The 15,823-nt window shown below is 32.9% G+C and overlaps 2 protein-coding genes across 2 annotated transcripts; one reads left to right on the top strand and one right to left on the bottom strand.

The window, feature by feature from the left end:
* The first annotated feature begins 283 nt into the window (after window positions 1-283).
* Window positions 284-3,302, top strand: LOC7497866 (probable E3 ubiquitin-protein ligase RHA4A). The gene is made up of 3 exons (XM_002304529.4): window positions 284-1,157; window positions 1,369-1,445; window positions 2,548-3,302. Exons 1-3 carry the CDS (start codon window positions 936-938, stop codon window positions 2,990-2,992), a joined length of 744 nt encoding a protein of 247 aa, XP_002304565.1. The 5' UTR covers window positions 284-935; the 3' UTR covers window positions 2,993-3,302.
* A 2,819-nt stretch (window positions 3,303-6,121) lies between these two features.
* Window positions 6,122-11,909, bottom strand: LOC7497865 (cellulose synthase-like protein G3). Its single transcript, XM_024596860.2, has 6 exons — window positions 11,257-11,909; window positions 8,803-8,955; window positions 8,553-8,678; window positions 7,476-7,919; window positions 7,043-7,390; window positions 6,122-6,821 (listed from the first exon to the last, which is right to left on the bottom strand). The coding sequence occupies exons 1-6, from the start codon at window positions 11,875-11,877 to the stop codon at window positions 6,276-6,278; spliced, it is 2,238 nt and encodes a 745-aa protein (XP_024452628.1). The 5' UTR covers window positions 11,878-11,909; the 3' UTR covers window positions 6,122-6,275.
* Between the last annotated feature and the right edge of the window lie 3,914 nt (window positions 11,910-15,823).

The following is a 15,823-nucleotide window of genomic DNA, read 5'->3' as shown; positions in this document are numbered from 1 at the left end:
AACTACAAGTTAAAACAAATTTATTTTTTCAGAGAGTTTTGATGATGTCTTGACAATTAAAAAAACAATTGCAAGATTAGGTTAACATCGAACAATAACAGATGTTCAAGTCAAGTGGGAGGCATACAGCCCTAATCATACTAGCGGGCTAGTGGTGTCTTGTATTAATCTGTATGGTAGGAATGTGTCAATTATTTGAAGTTGAGTTAAACCCACCCTGCAAACCCCATTATGTTTTTCCATCTGAAGGTTGTTGGACCAGTGACCTGCCACCCATGAATCAGGCTCTGCCTTAACATCGTAGGAAACACCCTCCTAGAAATCTTGTTCAAGCAAGATTTGCCAGAAACCACCACCTGCTCAAGTCATCTTTTGCAAGTGGGGTCTTCTCAATCTCTCTATGCAAGGAAAAACAAAACAAAAAACACGCACCAGTACAATGGGATGTGGGGTGGTTAGAAGTTGCATTAGCTAACCAAACGCCCTATTTTTCCAAATTACCAAACCAATCATTTTCACCTTCTCTTTGTCAGTCCAGCATTCTTATAGTCTAGGCATCTTAGAGCTCATGATAGTGTTCTAGGTCCATGCTTGAAGAATGAAGACAAACCGGTCTTCAGTAGTGCTTCGTGAGAGGACCCATGTCTTAGTGGACAGACATGGGCTTGTCCCATCATTGAAAAAGTGAGAATATATACTGTCATCATGCAAATTTGATCTCAAAAGCTCTAATTTGCTGGCTTCTATTTTATTAACAAAGGTTGCCTTATTAATGTATCCTTTTCCCCTTTCGATTAACTACCTCCACCTCTCTTCCTCCCTCAAGTACCCCCCCTCCATAAATACATTCAACTAGGCATTTAACTCTTCCATGAAACTTCAACTGAACTGGTCATTACTTTCTACATCCAGTCATTTTTGAATCTCGGAGACTGATGGGCCTCCCTCAATCCCCAACCCCTTCTCATCTTTATCCTCAAGAGCTTCAACTTAAACTCTACCAGGCTTTCATATTCTCAATTCCTATCCTCTTCTCCATTATTCTTTTTCTGTTGTTTTACTTGTTCTACCTCAAAAGAAGGACTCCCTCGCTTTCATCTCCTCCACGTGTAATTCAAAGGAGTTCCAGTCAAGCTACTCGATATCATGTCTCCTCTGTAAGCCCCCTCTCCATTTTTCTCTCTCATGTACCGCATGCATGCAGCAAGGAAAAAAGGAAAGGCAGAAAAACTGGAGCATTTCTTTGTTTTTATGTTGTGCTTTTGAAATTTAGCTGTGTACTATAGTGATGGTTTGCTACTCAGCACTACAGCTATCATCTTAAGATTTTTCTAATATTTTTTCTTGTTTCAATGATTATATTTATAGATTTATCAGAAGGAAGAGATTACAAACAAGCTTCCAACAGTCTTGTTTGATGAAGAATTAAGGACAAAGGACTCTCAGTAAGTTGTCACTTTACTCAATTTCCATTTAAGGTAATTACTTAATTCATATGATGTGAGCTAGTATTTATCCTGCCCTACAACATGTACTCAATTTAGGGTTATATTGCAGTAATGATCATATGCTGACGAGGGCAATTCACTGAAAAACTGGAAGATTTATATTCACCTTCAACAAAGTTTCTCTAATTTGTAAACATGGGAAAAGGGCCTTAGATAAGTTCTCACTATTCACATCCCCCTTAAACTCATTCTCAGTTATCTAGTAAAGAAGCAATCCCTATGAAGTACCATCCTTTACAGGCTAGCGAGGCAGAAGAGCTTTCACTTTTATATCAGATGCCAATCAGAATCTCTAATAACATCCACCATTTTCTCTGAAGGCGCTTCTTGATAAGAATATGGTGAAGAACTAAAATCTCTATAACAATTGACACGTATGGAGGTGGCAAAGCATGTATGAAATAAAGTTGGAAACAGTATTCCTTCTGGCTTGTGAGATTCTTTAGAAAAGTCCAGTCACTTAACCTATTGAAAAAGACATGAAATGTTAAGCATGTACAAGATTTTTCAGTTCTTAGAAGCCTTAGGACCTTTATTTGGGTTCTTTTTTGCTCATAGGTCCAACAGTAGCCCTATCTTTCTATTCCTTTTTGGGTCCCCAGCTTTCATTATTTCCAATTGCACAAATGTATCTACTTTTACCTGAGTCTGAAAGACCCATTAGTTATTCTTGTTAGCTAAAGAATGGTTAGCAAAGATTTAGACCCTCCAAGAGGTCTTAACCAAGCAAAATGCCAAGGGCATCATTCTAAAGTCTAACAAAATTATCAGAATTTCTATCGATGCTTCATGTCTATACTTTGTAAGATGAGACAACTGAAACTGTAAAGTTTTTCTCCCATTTCAAACGCGACGAAGAATCTCTAATTACATCCACTACTTTCTGAAAGCAAATTGGCTGTAAGCTTGTACAAAGAGTTTTTGATGCTAACAGAAAAAAATCAGGGAAATTGATATAAGGAAATCTATCTAGAATATTTAAAAAGAAAAGGTGAAGGCTTCAATTCAACTGAACCTAATTGAAATTTTTTGGTTGCAGATGCTGTGTTTGCTTGGGCGAATTCGAGATCAAAGAGGAATTGCTTCAAATCCCATCATGCAAGCATGTGTTTCACATTGACTGCATACATCATTGGCTGCACTCAAACTCAACCTGTCCGCTTTGCAGATGTTATGTCATATTCCCCGCCAACATATTTTGTACTAATCCGCCACAATCTAGTGGACCTGTGCTACTGCTGCAATCTAGTGTTGGTGCAAACTCTCACCAGCCCCAGAATATAACATCAGAACTGCAGCAACAACAAGATGTTGGTGCTGGATCGACAGAACAGCTTGTGATACCTATGGAAGAACCATCAAGTGTGACATCACAATTGAGGGACTCTTCCAGGTTACCTGAGCTATCCATTTCCATGGAGAATGGAAGGGGATCTCCAAATGGAGAATCTGTTATTCTTCATATCCAAAGACACAGTACATGAAGAAAATTCTTGCCTCTATACGAAGTTGAAATAAATAGATAGGCAAATGTTCTCAAGGCAGAACACCAAATGGCATGCGCATGCTTTCAGTTAGCTGCGTAATTCTGTTTTGAGAATTTCTTGAAAGGGGTTAGATATCAAAAGGCCGGTCACTAGTAATAGTGTTGGTGAAATCACAGATGAGGCCAGCCTTGTACCGAGATCCGGATTGAGCTCATTCCATGTCATTAAATGCAGAAATTACACGAGAAGCATGCGAAAAGATGAACTTTTTTGCCCGTAAATATAGTGAAATTTTGTGGCAGCATCATCTTGATCTTCTTTTATTAAAATCATCTATTTATAGCCAACTTAAGGTGAACAAGTGCCTTTATCAAAACTATAAATGAAAGTTTTTAGAATATTTAAAATATATATATATATATATATATATATGTTTGACAAGTTTATCCTTGAATAATCTTTATTTACTTGAAGTTTTTTATTAAATAAGAATAATCTTCATTTTATAAAATATAATTGATAATATATTGTATTTATTCTTTGAGTTTTATTGTTAAATAGAATCTTGAGAGCCAATACCCAAGCGAACCTTTAGTTTAAGCTAACTATGCTAGAGGACCACATCAAACTTGCAATTTTCTTCCTAGAAAATGAAAGAAGCTGCTACGTACACAAAAGGAACGCCAGAATTGTTGAAATAATAGTTGTTTTGGCAGGAAACTTTCCTTTATCATTCCTCAAAATCATGGCTTCATAGGCTGGCGAGCAATCCAGCAATCAAAATTTGGACTAATATATAGTACCTCCAAATTGCTGCCCTTGAAAATCTAAACCAGACCTCTGATAAATGAGACTAAAAGTTGATTAAGGCAGCCATTGTTAGGGGTACAAACATGGGTGAATGCGTTCAAAACTCAAAGTTCCCTTGGTCATATCTTTTGCTTTGTTCATCATCAACTACTTTGTTCGTCACAGTAAAACCACCATTGGAAATTCCCAAGGGCCTGAGAAGGAAATCAATGAATCCATGAGAGGCAGTGGGGGAAGAGAGACATAGACTGTGATTGAAAATTAGTTTATATTTTTTTTTTATTTGTTTATATACCTTTCACTTTATTTTATTAAACAAAGTTATTATTTTTATAGTTTTCTATTAATTTTTATAATATTTGTGAGTTTTTTTTATATTAAAACTTAACTTAAAATCCTATCTTCAACATTTAGAGGCCGTTTGTTTGCGTGGTTGCTTCTGAGTTTGAAGCAACCACAGCAAACATAATGTTTGGTTCCACTAAAAACGCAATTTAATTCTAGTGGGTCCCATGCAATTTCACGTTTTGGACACGAATTTTGCAAAGCAGCTTATAGCTGCTTTGCAAAATTCTGTGTTTACGTGCACAGTGCAATTCACTTGCACTGTGCACGCAAACAGTGCAAGTGAACTTCTTTTTTTTTTTTTTTTTTCCTTCCAGTGTGTTTAGTTTTTGTATTTTTTTTTTTAAAAAAACTAGTTTAGAATGAATTAAATTTACTCGCATTGTCATGTAAATAATATTTTTTTTCCCGAAAAATTAGTATAGAGTGAATTAAATTCACTCGCACTGTAATATCAAATCAATTTTATTCCTGATAATATTTTATCTAATTTTATTACACGCTCAAAAAATAATAGAAACTGTAATTCTTGTCGAATTAATTTTGTACGTAATGGAATTGTAGATGGTTTAATGGCATAATAAAAAATATTTTATATAAAGTATTATTTATTTCATGAAGTAATAACAATAGTTAAATCTACAACATTTAAATTAAAAACCATCAATTTTAATATATATATATTTTAAAATTATTTTATAACTTTAATTTTAAAAGCATTATTAACCAAACACATTAAACTACTTTTTATTCAACCTCAATTTCAACCACAGTTTTAACCAAACACCTATTTTTTCAAACCAACCTCAATTAAAAGTACTTTTTATAAAACAATTTTTTTCAAACCACAACCACAACAGCTACCGCAATATCAAACACACTTTTAATTAGTATGTGCTAAAGCTAAACCAAAGGAACATGTGGTCCGCAACAGTTTTGGTCATGCATGGGGTAGCACAGATATATACAAGGACATTAATTTAGGGCACAGGCTCTCAAGTGGTGGTTTGAAGTGCTCTTGCTTTCGGCTCTAGAGTTGTAAATCAGGCTCGGCATGAAATGTCCGGTGGCATCTTGTCCCAGCCTTTACAGCTATAACAAGAGAAATATATTGAGAGGCCTGGTAGGTCTTGTACACAAAAAAGAATCCTATAGAACGCAGGATAGACATGTAAGTTTTCCGAATTCGGCTCCTCTCCAATATTATCATGGTGTTTGGCAGTGTAGTAATGGTTGCTTTTCAAATAGCTTTTCGTGCTGAAATACATGCCAATGATGTTTTTTTATTTTTTAAAAATCATTTTTGACATCAGCACATCAAAACGATCCAAAAAGTACAAACCGCATTCAATTTTAGCAAAAAAAAAAATTTTAAATTTGGTGAAAAGCAGGTTGAACCGCAGAGCTAAATCCAAGCCCTGCAAGTCAAACAGAGGGTAGAGGTTTTATTGGATTATTAATTTATTATTATTATCTTTTCTTTTCTATCAAAATTATTTCTTTTTCAATGTAAGAAATAAGACCCACCTCATAAATATGAAATCTGGATTCTTATTTTCTCTCTATTATATATTTATCTTAACAACATAAAATTAGTTTATCACGTGGTTTTTAGCAAATAATATAGGGTCACCTCTTCTTCGCACTGATTTCCTCACCTCTCCTGTGGTTCATATGATTTTTCCGTTCGATGAATGCAAAGCTTGAAGATGTGCAAATTGGTATTAGAGTCAGAATCAGAAAAACATAAAAGCAAAAACTAGCAGCAAGGTAATTGGATTTTACTTTTTCTGCAAAAATCACCTGATAATTTGAATATTTTCATTTAGGATTATTTATTTATTTTAAATAGATTTAGAAAGTAATTAATAGAATATCATCAATTATTCTATTATCACCTTATAGTTTTTCGTAGTCAATGAAGGAAAGCACGCAGAAAAAAAGAAAAAAGAAAATAATAAACTGAAAGGCGAAGATTCAACTAACATGTCATATAATTTTAGAAAACAAGTAGGGCCGCTGAATTCACTTGACATGAATCCGGTGATAGGAACGGAAAGGAAAGGAGAATCTGCATCGACTCGCATTTAATTGAGGACAACCCAGAAAAACCTCGTATGAATTCTTACTTGAAAATGAAAGAAGCTGCCATATATAATGCGCCTGCCAGAAGGGTTGCCATAATGGTGGTTTTGATAGGCATTTTCCCGGTGTCATTTCTCAAAGCTATGGCCTCGTAAATTGGCCAAGAATTCACCACAGCAAAACCTGATATGAACATCTGCACAAATAGTCCCTCCAAATTGTTTCCTCCGAAGACTTCAACAAGCCCTTGGGAAAATGAGATTAAATTAATTATGGCCGCCAATGTTAGGGAGACAAACATGGGTGAATGTACCCCAAACTCAAAGATCCCTTGTTCGTATCTTTTACTCTGTTCAGCATCAACTGCTTTGCTTGTGACGGTAAAGCCAGATGCTGAAATTCCCAAGAACTTGAGGAAGAACTCTATAGAACCAAATAAATAACACGTCACTCCCCTTATGTGCCAAAATCGCTGATCATTCCACCATCTCTGGACTGATCCACCGGCTAAGACAAAGTCAAGACAGTCTTGTCCATAGGCCCCAAGGAAGAGAAACGCATACAAGAAAAACCATGGCTCTGAAACCTGCAACAAATGTTACGATAAATTCAACAAAGAAACTTCTATAGAACCAATTTAAGTAGCTAATTGATAGATCACTCGAATATCTCATTGGCCTACAAGCGACTCCATCTCTAATTGCTACGGCTTTCTAAATTCATGTCAGAGATGGAGGATTCTTTTTTCTTCTTCTTTTTTCCCTGAAAGAAACTTTGTTTTATTCTTAGAAGAAAAGAATAGCACACCTTTGGGAATATAGAAACTCGGTTGAGAAGAGCTAGCTGGGGAAGGAAAGCATATGTGGTGATTGGAATAGACCATATGGCCCAAAATGCTAACTGTGCATAGCCAAGGCCCATTAAGATACCCTTGGATCTAACGCCGAAGGTTGCAGGGCTATGTTTTGAGAAGCCCACTTCAAGAAGTCCAATTGACCATCTCTTTTGTTGATTCAGAGCATCAGCCAAGTTGATGGGAACATCACCAAAAAATGCAGGCCTTTCAGGATTACAGAAAATGCCTTTCCACCCCTCGCATTGCAACCTAAAACCTGTGTAATAATCCTCCACCAATGATCCATATCTGAATCCAATCTGCATATTTTACAGCCAGTTATACTATTGCAAGCATAACAACACAATAAATAACGTTAATCTTGAGCATTAATCATGGACTTACCTTAGAGCCCCAGTCGGTTTGGTTCTCATAATTGCAATCTGCTACTTGATGTGCCAGTGCCAAAACTGACTGGGATTGGATGGGCTTGTCCACAACATGGTCTGGGGATAGTTCAGGAATCTCTGGTGATATTAGGCTTGATGGACTTCCAAAGAAAGCTCTCCGACGAAAGAAACATCCAGTTCCAACATAATTAGGACCCTCTACTCCATCCATCCCCATTGTATTAATTACAAACAAACGTTTATATTCACCACAATAGATGTCGTTTTTATTGATTCCACGATATATCTGAGGAAACTGAACGTACGCTAATGTGGACCTAATTGCTGGATCGCATAGATAACACATTGCCCGTAGAAGTGTTTGTGGATCATTCGAGCAGAAGTCGCAATCTAGAGTCAAGATTGTTGGTGCATTGGTCATGTTGCTTGATACTCGTAGCTACAATAGCAGTAAGAGAAACGTGCATTAATCTATTAATAACTAGCTAGCAACATGAATTCAAATCTTTATGCTATAACTTACATAGCAGTAAGACAGGACATGGATTCAAATCTTTGTTGTATAATTTCATTTTGAATAATGTATACTTTATAGACCTAATATTGTTTTGTTTGGAAAAAAAGAATTATTGTAGCATTAAAATTATGACTAATCATTTAACTTAATTATACATATTCTGTACAAATTAATATATGCTTGGGTCTAGGTTTTTTTCTTTTAATGATTTTATATGCTATTGTGTGCTAAAAACAAAATGAGCTAGTAAGAGAAATCAGTATGCACTACAAGCAATATAGTAAAATTTCTTCTCTTTGTGGATGCAGGCATAACCTAAAAATGAAAAATCATTGTGTTAATTTTTTTTAATTTTTTTATTGTGATATTTTCTATAATTATGTGTGCGATCTTTAACATATATACACTTAAAAAGGTGTGTAAATGGTTTGTTTAAGACTGAAAAAAAAAAAGATTTAATCTTGACATGCAAAAACCGATGATACCTTTTTTTAATAATGATAAAAAAAAAAAACTTAAAAGTTTGTGATTGTGGAGAGGCATATATTTATTTACCAAGGCATTGAGGGCACCGGCTTTGAAATGATGAGGTAAAGCCTTGCATTTTCCTCTTGAAACGTAGATGAGATTTGGCATCAAGTTACCAGCGATGTCTTTGTCCTTGCTTGCATCTAGTAGAACCTGCTCATAGTTCAAACAAATACGTAGGATGTGGGTATATATTGCAACTCGTGTGATTAATGTGTCTTTGTATATATTTGTCTCTAAAAAAAAAGGTTCTAGAAGCTGTGATGGAAATGCAAACCTGAATGACAGGGGGATGGTCTTGTCGTGTGAAGTTATCAGTCCATTTGTTGAAAATCTCATGTTGTTGATCCAGGCCAGTGATAAACCGATCATCAACTTCTCCCTTCTCAAGAGCATGCTCTACCTTGGCTTTCATGCTTCTATACATCACCTTATTACATATTTAAAACTAATCATTTCAGGTTTCACTAATCCATACATGTTGACAAAAAAACACCTTATCAGGAATTTTCATCAACTAATTAAATTTATTTTAATTTATCTTTTTTGATATGTCGGGAAAATTCATTAAACACCATGCACGGACCGAAATTGTATTCGGGCGAAAGAGAGAACAAAAGAGAGGAATATTAAAAGCCTCTCTCGGCCTGGCATGATGGCTCCAAACAAACCAACAACTACGTAATTTATTGATTTGAATCTAATTTCGGAACAATTATTGTTTTGGGTTTCTCCCAATTGAAACCTTACACGTAGTATTTCCTTTTTCAAGAAAAATCACATATAGTGTATAAGGTACATTTCACCTTTCACATTCACACACAGTTCAGGAGACTTCGATGCACCTACACTGAGATTAAATTTTAGAATATCTCCTTCGGTGAGATTAACCAGATGCATTGCACCTTTCACACCCACACGCATCTAGGGAGACCTCGTGGCAACTATATTAGGCTTAGTTAATCAGGAATATTCTATCAAATCCGCAATTCAAATTATAAAATTTAAATAACTCGTTAAAAAAATAAATAAAATTATAAAATTTATTTATTCCTAGTCAATTTAAAAAACAACAAATAAATAATGTGAAAAGAATTATATGCTAAGCCAGTGCTAAATTATTTGGGTGGAGATGCAGAAAAATCATTTAACTTTTTCAATAAATATATAATATAAATGTCTCTATATTAGGTACAATATCTTTTAAATACCAAATAGCTCTTTTTAATATATAATGCTCAATTAGAAATTTGACTTCTCTGTAAACCAATTGTATTTGTTTTGGCCTTTTGGGTGATTTCGAGGAGTGTAGAATAGAAAAGAGAGGTTAAAACTAGGACTTATGATTTGAAAGAAACTGAATTGTTTTCACTTAAAAATGAAAAAAAATATATAGATAATCCAACTACTTATAGACTGACCCAATATACAACTCTAGCACTTGAATGGATTGTATTTCAGTGTCGAATTTAATAGCAATAACATTGTTATAGAGCAGGAACGTGATTTGATCCATTTTCTTTTTATTAGTATTATTTCAATTTATGTATAATAATATTTAGAAATGTTTCTGCCAAGAAACCTAACTTGCAACTCTATTTGTCGGTGACGAAACAATGAATTTCATATCTCGAGGAAAATATAAAAGATTTGCTCGAGATGGTCCCTCTTTTACTCACAAATGTCCACCGAGATGACAGCACAAATAGCTGTCCAATGAATCCGCTACTGATTTTTTACGAGGGTGTTTAGAAGTATAGTTATGATTGTTTTTTAAAATACTTTTTACTCAGAAAAGTACGCTAATAATATTTTTTTATTTTTTAAAAATTATTTTTGAGATCAGCACATCAAAATAATTTGAAAACATTAAAAACATATTACTTCAAAGCAAAAAAAAAAAATTCAAATTTTTTAAAAAATACTTTCCAACATCAATGCAAAACGCCCTCTATATCACACCTGTCTTTATTATGCTCATCATCGATGGCATCAATTCTATGCCACATGATAGAATACGCCGATCGGCCGGTCCATTATCTCTTATTATTTACCCTTTCTTTTTATATATATATAAATAATATTATTTGTTTATCCTTGCTTAAAGCTCCTTAATTATGTTCAAAAGAACTAATTAACTGTCCACTTCAGTAATCAATTTATTTCCAATTAAATAGCCCCCTTTATGTGGGCATGTCTTAATTTAAGACTCTCTCATTGAAAATGGAATTTTCTAGCAATTAATTACTAGAAAAAACGTCTTCGTTTCTTAACTATCAAAGTTCAAAACCTTAATTCAAGTTATAAGAAGTAAAGTTTCAAAAATCATGTTGTTTTAATATAGATAGCATGCCTTCATCTTTTAAAAGTACTCAATTTTAATTTCCATATCTTAGCCTACACATAAAAAATGATGATTTAATTTATAAATATAAAAAATAGCAAGTATAAGAAAATAAAAAGAAGAGAGCATTAAAAAAAAATGCCTGAGCATTTTTAGACGGGGGGGGGGGGGGGGGGGGGGGGAATGGTTAAGTCTTCAGATTTTGATGGTGCATCTCAAGATTCATTAGATCTCGTTATGAAAAGAGAAACAAATCAGTCTTTGGGAATTTATGCTTATTCTCATTTTTCTACATGTACACGACTAAAACACTACGTTAAAGTCTCGTGTATATGTAGAAAATATTCTTTTATGAATGAAAACATATATAATCTTAAAGTATCTTACCTCAATCTTCTCAGTCTCAGAGGTGCAAGGATGACTGGATTCAAAATATGCCTCAGGGCTCCTCACTAGTATATTATTCTTCTTGCAAAATGGTAGCCAGTGGGTAGAAAACTTAGCAGCCTCCATGAAAGAAAAAAGAGTCAAGGCTGAGCCTCCATCATCAGATACATAGACTGAAATCTTCTCTGTTGGATAGTCATAAGCCATCACTGATAAAGCCGTATTCACTACACCTATTGGTGGCTCCTTGTATGGATCAGCAGTGCATATGAACACGTCTAAAGCTGGAAAATCACTTCTTTTCACGACTTTTTCAACATTTTCAGGGAATTGCTTACGATAGACTGGACACATGCGAAAAGTCTGCGTGCTGATCCACATGAAAGTAAGGACAAAGTCGGAGAGTGACAAGGCGAGGTTTATAGAGAAGGAGACTAAGGTTGGGGAGCACAGCAGTTTTTTTGTATGGTGATAGAATAGAGCTAAAATGGCAAGAGCATAAACTGTGGCAAACAGGCGGTTGAAAATTGTTATTCCCATGGGCTTAACCGTGTGAAGAGGAGGAGGACCTCCACCGGTAGAGGCTTTTTTAGTGCCGGATTCTTTTGGTCGACCCTCCATGCTTTCTGGTGGTGTAGTATCTCAGGAGCAAGGACTGGTAACATATGGTTTCTATTTATAAAGACCAGATGATGATGTTACTGTTGTTATAAAGTAATTTTTATTTAAAAATATATTAAAAAAATATTTTTTATTAAAAAAATTATTTTTAATATTAAAATATTTAAACAATTTAAAAACATAAAAAACACTAATTTTAAATAAAATAAAATTTAAATTTTTAGAATTTCCAAACAATCATCAAGTAAACATTTCAACCATGGCTAGATGAAAATTGCAATTTAATGAATATTTTTTTTATTTTTTTTCCTTATTTAATTGAAAACAACACCCTATAAACTGATTTAACTAATTTATGCATTATATTTTTATATATAAAAAAATAAAGATGATTATTAGATTTGAATTTCTTATCGTTAAAAATTTGATATTATATCAAATAATTTTTTTAAAATAAAAAATTTAAATTATCAGATGAAATTTAATAAATAATTTTATATATCAAGCCAAATAATCATTTTAAATTAAAAATAATTAAATTATTAAATAAAACACAGCACATTAAATTATTTCATATTACATTCTAACAAATACATTAATAAGTCGAACCTCTGGTAAGCCGCTCGACTTTCCAGAAGCTTAGCTCGAACTCGTTTGTTAAGACATAATGCGAACTTATACAAAACTATTTTTAAAGCTGGCTATATAAATAAACCGAGTTCTAACTTAAGCTAAGTTTAACTTAATTACCAGGATTCACGATTCGTCTCAATTATATGAATTACATTCACAAGTTCGTTTAAATTTGTAGACAATCTCATTTATAAACTTGTGAAAAATTAAAAGAATAAACAATTTGCTTAAGATTTTACGAAATAAATTACGTTAATATGTAATCCAAAATATTGTTTTTATAAAATAGAGTTTAATAAGAAATTCGGCAATCATATGTGTGTGTAATTGTAAGGAGTTTCAAAATATAGATATATTTTGTTCAAATATTCATGTAATATGTTTTGTTTATAATATTTTTTATATGATGTTACAATTATATGAATTTTTTTATATAAGTACATCAATATTTAAATGATATTTAGTATTGTAGTAACAATTATTTTTTAAAATAATTTTTATTTAAAAATATATGAAAATAATTTTTAATTTTTTAAAATAATTTTTAACTTTAACACAATAAAAATCCAAAAAATAATTCAAACTCGAACAAGGATTGTTTGGAAATACTGTTCAACCTGTATTTTTAAAAAATTTGAATTTTTTTTATTTAAAATTAATATTATTTTAGAATTTTTTTAATCATTTTAATGCACTAATATAAAAAATAATATTTAAAACATAAAAAATATTATTTTAATATATTTTTAAATAAAAAATAATTAACTTATATGATATTCTCCCACACCATTTAACTATGAAAGCGAGTATCAATCGATGGGTTACCTTTGAGTCTTGCTTTGGCTTTCATAATTGCAACTTGCTACTTGATGTACTAGTGCCAGAACTGACTGTGATTGGACAGGCTTGTCCACGATATGGTCTGGGGCTAGTTCAGGAATCTCTGGTGATGCGAGGCTTGATGGATTTCCGTGTTAAGCTCGTCGTTGAAAGAACATCCAGATTAGGCCACTCAGATGCTATTGGGTAATGTGGTTTACCCGTAACCACATATTTTTAATGTTTGGTAAAGAAAACAAAACTAATTTTATTTAGTAGGGTTCATTAATTTTTGTTACTCAGTCGCAGGATTGGAGAAGCAGCATTTTACTGCTTCTCGTTGTTATTTTTAGGAACAGTGGAGCTATGCTTCACTATCGCAATGTTCAGTTTTTTTTTGAAAAATCAATGAGAAAAGTTTAGTTTTTTTCCCCCGAAAAACCAGTGCAATTAATCGTAAACAATATTTTTTTTTTGTTTTTTTTTAAAATTTAGTTTAAGGTGAATTAAATTTACTCATACTGTAATCAAATTATAAATTTTTTTAAAAAAATTGTGTTTTACTCGAAAAACTAGTATTTAATATTATTTAATAACACTACATAAATTAGAAAGATATCGCATGATGACGTAGCATTTGTGGAATTTGATCGCAATTCCAATAATAAAGATATCACAATCTTTATTATTTAATAACACTACATAAATTAAAAAATTCAGTTTTTGTTGTTGTGCGCTTAAGAAACCATGGAAAATATAGTTCTTGTTGGATAGATTTCGTATGTAATGACATTGCACATAGTTTAATAGAATAATAAAAAATATTTGATATCAATATTATTTATTTCATGATGTAATAACAGTAGTTAAATCTACAATATTTAAATTAAAAATCATTAATATTAATATATATATATATATATATATATATATTTAATTATTTTATAACCTCAATTTGAAAAGCATTTTTTTTAACCAAACACGTTAAACTACTTTTTGTTCAACCTCAATTTCAACCACAGTTTTAACCAAACATATATTTTTTCAAACCAACTTCAACTAAAAATACTTTTTATAAAACAATTTTTTTCAAACCACAACCACAACAGCAACCGCAATACCAAACACGCTCAATCCATCAAATCCCGTGACAATAACTTAATACAAACGTCTGAATTCGAAAAAAAAAGTGGAAGAAGAGATTCAATTTAGTTTTTAACTTGGCTAGTCTATTGATGTCCCAATCCTAAACTTTCTCTTACCCCAGAAAAAAACAAAAACAAAAACTTCAAGCTCACCTATTCTTCTTCCCCGTCATGTTGAAAAATTGCAAGTATAAGGAAATATACGAAGAAAATAAAGATTAAAGCTTGGGATTGGAGTTATTAGAAATAGTAGATGATTTTGTTAAAATTTTGTTCTACATAAAATGTTTGATGTCGGAATCAGAAAGAACTGGAAATATTGAAGGTGTTTTTTTTTTCCCTTGGAATCATTTTTTTGTCTACTTAGAGTGTATGGCGGAATTTTAGTGGATAGCTTGAAGTTTGGGTAAATGAAAGTGTTTTCTTTGTGTGTGTTTGTCATATTAATTGAATTCAATTATGATATAGTTTCTAGTAAAAGCATTGGGATAATTTTAATCTACATCACAATGCAGTACGCATCCACTTCCTCAAGCCATGCACCCCGATTGCAAATCTTTTGACAATCTTTAGGTGGAGATTTTCCGGCGAGAACACCATAGTTAATTCATGGGCTTTGTCAAAGTCCAATGTTCTCATGAAATTGTTTATACTTGGCAAGAGTCAAACTTGAGATCTTGGACAGGAATATACAGTCAAGTCCCAGTTCTTCTCCGCTGAGTCAATTCCATGGAGGTTATTTTGCATTCAACCTAGCTATATATCAGGAAAAGTACTTTCATGAAATAATCCTTGAAGAATAAATGATGGGATATTAGATGAGATAGTGAATGAATAGGCGTCTCTCGTGGAAGAATCGTTAAAGGAAAGTATTTGAATTGAAACTCGACAGAAGCTATTAGTTCTGGAAATATAAACAATTGCTTGATAATTTGTGTTGGACAACAAAAGTTTAATTAATAGTGATGAGGTAGTGAAACAAGCAAAAATGGCTCGAATGATTTAGTGAAAAAGAACTAAAGTAAAAAACAAATAGAAGTGCCGATGAAGATTGTGATCGTGTTCGCGATCCATTTATGTTCATGGCTTTTAACGTGATCAATACACGAAGCATTCTTCTGTTTTTTTTACCTCTTCTGTGTTTTTTAATCATTTGTTTTAATTTATGTATGGTTGAACTCATTGAGGAAAGCATTCTTCTGTGTATGGTTGAACTCATTTGTTTTAATTTCTGTATGGTTGAACTCTTTGAGGAAAACGGGGGGGGGGGGGGGGGGGGGGGGGGGGGGGGGTGGGGGGGTTTGGATAAGCCCCGTCATCCACCAATTGAACTTTGCTGGAAAATGTAA

Source organism: Populus trichocarpa, chromosome 3, assembly GCF_000002775.5.
Source record: "Populus trichocarpa isolate Nisqually-1 chromosome 3, P.trichocarpa_v4.1, whole genome shotgun sequence".
NCBI classification, from domain to species: domain Eukaryota; kingdom Viridiplantae; phylum Streptophyta; class Magnoliopsida; order Malpighiales; family Salicaceae; genus Populus; species Populus trichocarpa.
Note: the sequence above shows the minus strand (reverse complement) of the source record. Positions and strands in the feature narration are given on the sequence as shown.